Raw genomic sequence first — 5,921 nt, forward strand, 5'->3', positions numbered from 1 at the left:
TCATCCAAATATGATAATGTCATCACGACTATCTTCATCTAATTCTAACTGATGATAGGCATTTTTTAAATCCAGTCTGGAAAAATACTTAGCACCTTTTAACTTAGTCAAAAATGAATCAAAAGTTGGTAGTGGGAAGTTTTCTCTTAAAATGGCAGTGTTTGCTCTTCGCATATCAATGCATAATCGAATATCCCCACATTGCTTAGAAACAATCACAATGGGTGATATCCAAGAACTTGGTCCATTTACAGGTTCAATTATATCTTGCCTAGCCGCCTCATTTAATTTTAACTCAACTTTTTCTTCTAATGCTGATGGTATACGGCGTAAAGGTTGTTGTACTGGTTTAACCGATTTGTCAATAGATAAATGAACTTTAATGTCTTTAATTTTCGGAAACGGTTGTGAATCTTCAAGTTGATTAATTGTTAGTCCTAATTTTAGAACTTGCAATCGTAGAGCAGTTTCACGACCAAGCAAAGATTGTCTTCCATTTGCGATTACATAAAAGGATGCAATAAGTTCTTTTTGGTTACTCACATGTATAGGAGCCTCAAATACAAATTTAACTTGCAAGTTTGTATTTCCAGCGTATGTTCGAAATTGATTTTCAGTTTCCGTTCGCACGTTTCCCAGTATAATTGCTGTTTGACAAAGAACCTTCCAATCTGATTCCCCAATCAAATTATATCTTGACCCTGAATCAATGAGCATGGATATCTTTACACCACCTATAAAGCAATCAATGAATTCACTCATATCTTCATGTTCCTTGTTTGTGACTTGGAAACAATCGGAGTGTAAGGATTTTTGTTCATTAAGGTCTTTGCAATTCAAGTTTTCTTCTACAAATCTAATTTTTGATGGTTCAAATCGGCGGCGCTTAAAGGTTGAGTTTTCTACAAAAGTATTCTTTCTTTTTTCTATTTTCGTTTGACATTTCCTGGCAAAATGACCTAGAGCCCCACATCTATTGCATTTCGAGTTCTTTGCTGGGCAATTTTTGCTATCCGCTAAATGATCTGTTCTACCACATCTAAAACACTCTCTTTTCTTTTCGCTATTTTTGTCAATTGTAGAAGAAATCTTATTTATAGCACTAGCTGAAGTTGAAGGAATCATAATTTCGGTCTGGAATTTAATTTGTTCATGAATTTGACACATCTCAACAATGTTATCCAGTGAATATTCTTTTTCAAGTAGTCGTTTTCTTAGTTCACCAGGAGCCCACACATCGATGAGTTTATCCTTAACATTTATATCTAATATCTCCTGCTTTGTCGCACCGAATGAGCATTTGGCGGCTTGATGTCTAATTCTAATTAAAAATTTGTTTAGGCTTTCACCTTCTTCTGGTTTAATTGTTCTAAATAAATGCCGTTCAAAAGTAGAATTTCTTCTTGGCGAAAAATATTCGTTCAATTTCGACACCAAAACGCCAAACACGTCTCCACCAGTTGGACAATCAAGCGCACCAGGAATGTTATAAATTACCTCTTGCAGTTGTGGTCCTCCTAGATGAAGAAGTTTGTTTTTCTTTTTGTTGACGTTCTTTATTTCTTCCGATTCTAGGTACAAAGAGAAAGACCTAAACCATTTTTCCCATTCAATGCGAACTAAAGACTTGTCAATCGTGTCGCAAAGGAATGGCTTTATACCCGTTTCTCCCATTTTTTATTATTTGTTAATTTAATTTCTTTCCTTCTTTTATTTCTTTAGCTTTTTTATTAATAAGCTGTAAATATCGAGCTTAAAAAAAAATCATACCAATTTTTTTTATTATTTACCAATATATATATACTCTTATATATTTTTAAGCCCAAATCTTATTTCCTCTTGTATCACCTTTTTTACAAGGAACTTCCCAATTCTTTTTTTACTCTTGTATAAACTTTTTTACAAGGAACGCTTCAAACTTCGTTATCCTCTTTCTGTAGGGAATATTATTTAATTATTTTTTATCTTTGTACAATTTTTTTTTTTTTTTTAACAAATTTGGGCGAATTGAATCACCACCTCTTATATTTTTCATATGTACAATTACATAAGGTCATTTTTACCTCGTCGCCAATGTAATAATCTCCAAATTCTTCAAATTAAAATATTTTATTTTATTTTTAATAATTTATTGATTTGCTTCAATCAGCTTTCAGATAAAAACAAAAACATATTTTTTAATAAATCTAAAATTAATTATACAAATATTGCTAAAGTAAATATTATTTTTTAAAGTATTTAATGAACAGGTCGCCACATGGCCCATTACCGTTATCTATATTGTATACAGTACCAAGTACATTTACGTAAACATAAAAACTGAAAAGTACAAACTAAAAAAATATTTTTTAAATTTTGACTTAATGTTAAATTCGAAACACGTTGTTGTTGTTTTATTTTTCCCAAATTTAGTCAAATCATGATTTTTTCTCAAATTATGATTAAAAATCATGATTTTTTATTTTTTCATTCGGTAACACTGTTCTGCTTGAACCTCGTACGTACATTTTTTTAAAAGATTTTATTTTCTGTTATACATTGCTCTAATACTACAGGCATTAGGGAATCATCTGAGAATTTTTGGAAAGGATTTGAATTTGATGTTTCATATAAAAATTGAGACGAACACAAAAAAATATTTTTTTTGTCCCAAAAACGTGTGGTTTGGCCGCCATTTTGAAAAATGCGTTTTTGTGATTTTCTCGACTTCTGTTTATCGTAGAACAGATAATTTTGTCTTGTTTTGTAGAAAAACGTATTCTAAAATTTTTTTATAAAATAATATTTTTTGTAATGTTGCTCTTTAAAAAGTAATTGTCGAAAACATGTAAATTTTTTGGAGATGATTGTGAGTTTTACATTTTTTTCAGTGTAGGTTCATCTGAGCGAAAAAGTTCTTATTATAACATTGATACAACTCTAAATTCCCTATATTTTGGTATATTAAGTTTTCTTGTACCTCCAAAATTATTTCAGTTATAACGTGGCGAACTAAATATTTAGGTTGGAATGATAATAGGTGTGTTTCTTATTACCACCGGTCTTAACTGGATAAAAAAAACGCCTCGGGGCTTACCGAGAAAAATTGGCAGCACTGCATATTAAATGTTCCGAAATCAGCTGACACAAAAAAATATAGAGTTGCCATGTATTTCGCTTTTGGGTTTTCTTGTGTGTTTTTGAGAAAAAAAAAGTTTAACTAACTATTAAATAAATATTTAAAATAATAATTGTCATTCTAAACATCAGTTTTGATGTTTTTAAACAAATTCTAAACAATTTACGAACAAGTTAATTTGGTAGCACAGATTTAAATCTGTTGAAAAAGTTAAGCCTAGAGAATTCTCCGGGCTAAACAACTAATTCCAAGGGGCTAAAGTGTTGTTGCATTTAACATGTAAATTGCTTAGCCCCGACTGCTCAAAAAAATTTTACTTTTTTTTTGCAGAAGAACCAAAATATACTTTTCTGAATTTTTTTGGGGTGCTGATTTTGAATCCGAAGTCAGAAAAAATTTATTGGCCTTAGATTTTGAAATATTAAACGCAAAAAACGTTATTTTTATTGTTTTTGAGGTTGAGTTGTAGTGTGTAGCAATTGATTTGAGAATAATTTGTAATGGTGTCTATAAAAACTACCTTGCTCCTTCCAAAAACTGTTTAAATCTTTCTGGTATCTCTTTTATTGACCGAGATATCTTAAGTTTAAGCTTACCTATAAGCAAATTAATCTTTGGATAACTATAGAACTAGAGATGGGTATACGCAGTAAACGCCAATACAAGTTCTCAGGTACGAATACACCAGAGTATGACATCTCATTTTTTGTATCGTTTTGTTTTTTTTTTTCTTTTTTTTTATTTGCGAATACCTTTTAGGTAGTTTTGTTTTTATTTATAAAGTTGTATCAAAGAATTTAAGATTTTTGAATCTGTACATTAAAGTGTAATTAACAGTAGGGTGGGTAAATGTAAACAATTTCATGTCTTTTTTTTCTTTTGACTTTAGATTGTAATATGTTTTCACGAAACAACTTGACAGGTATTTTCAAATGCAAATATGAAATGATGGCAATTCTTTTTTATAAATATAAACAAATATTTCCCAAATAGTTTAAATTACTGTCAAATATGGCATTTGGCATGTTTACAAATACCCCACCATGTTTGGGTTTTTTTACTAATTCGGGGTAAATGTAAACAGTGGTTTAAAATTTAGAATCTCCTCTTTATCATATGGGTAAGTCAGCTATTACATGAAGCCTCAAGAGGCGCGCCTCTTTTCAAAACCAATGAGTGCAAAAGAGAAAGAAGATAAAACAAAAAATTATCCGACCGGAGAGTCGTGGGCCAAAATTCTGAGACTCTTTTTTGACGTTTCTTTTTCTGCTCTTTCTTTTTTCAACATTCCCTTTCATTTCTTTTTGCTTCTTGGTGGAATACAACAACAACAATACTTAAATCAAAAGAGAAATTCGAAAAAAGAGTCGCGCCTCTTGAGGCTTCATGTAATAGCTGACTAACGACTTGAAAAACGTTCAAGATGGCATTTGACAAAAACTTTTTCAAATTCCAATAAAAGATTTTGTTTTCTTCCTTTGATTCTTTAAATATGCACCCAATATGCATCCTGAGCAGCTCTGAACGTCATATTTTTTTTTTATGTCAAAGGACCAATTTTGCAACATCATCCACTGAAAATGATGGCGTTGGCTGCTTTAAAATGTGATTACGCGGCACTTTAGCAATAGTAATTGACCAAAAATACTTTATTTTTATTAAAACCAATAATTTCAGCAAAAATATATGTTAACATTTACCCCCAGAATACGTCGTTCAAATTTACCCACTATGAAAAATATTCTGGGGTAAATGTAAACACATGCAAATCGACATAAATGTCCTGTATTTTTAAATTTGTTTATTTCACATAGAATCTACATAAAAATTCGTCAAAAACTAAAAAGTATTTCCAAATTATACTGACTTAATTAATATTTAATTTTTCTGAAAGACCAACGACTTGTTTGGCACTTTAAAAAATTATCTTTCACGGAAAATACGCTCGTCGAATGAATTCTTTCTTGACAGCAATGAGTTTGACGTATAAGTTAAAAGATACATGCGTTCGCGATTTGTACTTATGTATGCGTCAAAGAGATATAACTGAAGCTTGTTATGAGCCATGTTTTCATTTACCACTGTTTACATTTATATTGATTTATAAATTTGTATTTACTTGTTTTTGAGATAATAATCGATGGTATTGTAAATTTTTTTTATTTTTTAGTTATTTTGAGATCAATTTATTAATGTTTAAAAAAGATGTATATCTTATCCGTTTTGGTAATTAAACATAAGTATAAAATCACTAAAAAGAAGCCCGAAAATATAATATTGCTAGCATAGAATAAAAGAATATTAAATAATTAATGAGCAAGTTCTGTCCAGCTTTTGATGATGAAAAAAAAACGAATTTACGTAATAAAGAAACGGTAACTACAAGCTTGTATATCGAAGGCCTACCTGCCGGTGCAATATGGCTGTAAGAAAACCTTAGAGGATATAATATATGGAGTGCTTGTTCCTATACTTAAAACATTGTAACGCCATACACATGGATAGGGGTCGGTGCCTTCGTTTTTCAGTGCGAGTCCGGTTCCGCAGCTGTAAATAAACACGCTTGTTGAGGACAGCCATCTAATGAAAATAAAATGGAGGCATGCACTCATCGAAAAACTTAAAGAAACTAGAGCCCTCTATAAAAGCTTCACGGAACTAACAGCACAAGCACTCCATATATTAGGTGTGTTTTTTTGTTTATCTATATAGATTTTGTGCAAAAAAACGACATCGAGATTTTTGAAATGAAAACAATTTACGTGTTAATTACAACAAAAACTTTATCTGTATAGATTTTTGA

General features: G+C 30.7%; 1 protein-coding gene across 1 annotated transcript; it reads right to left on the bottom strand.

Annotated features, from left to right (window-relative positions):
* On the bottom strand, positions 1-2,205 carry LOC129909106 (uncharacterized protein K02A2.6-like). Its single transcript, XM_055986069.1, has 2 exons — positions 1,791-2,205; positions 1-1,738 (listed from the first exon to the last, which is right to left on the bottom strand). Exon 2 carries the CDS (start codon positions 1,672-1,674, stop codon positions 1-3), a length of 1,674 nt encoding a protein of 557 aa, XP_055842044.1. The 5' UTR covers positions 1,675-1,738; positions 1,791-2,205.
* Between the last annotated feature and the right edge of the window lie 3,716 nt (positions 2,206-5,921).

This window comes from Episyrphus balteatus, chromosome 1, assembly GCF_945859705.1.
Source record: "Episyrphus balteatus chromosome 1, idEpiBalt1.1, whole genome shotgun sequence".
In the NCBI taxonomy this organism is placed as follows: domain Eukaryota; kingdom Metazoa; phylum Arthropoda; class Insecta; order Diptera; family Syrphidae; genus Episyrphus; species Episyrphus balteatus.

Coding starts and splice junctions, on each gene's coding strand:
- LOC129909106 (XM_055986069.1), bottom strand. CDS start 1,674: ATGGGAGAAACGGGTATAAAGCCATTCCTTTGCGACACGATTGACAAG.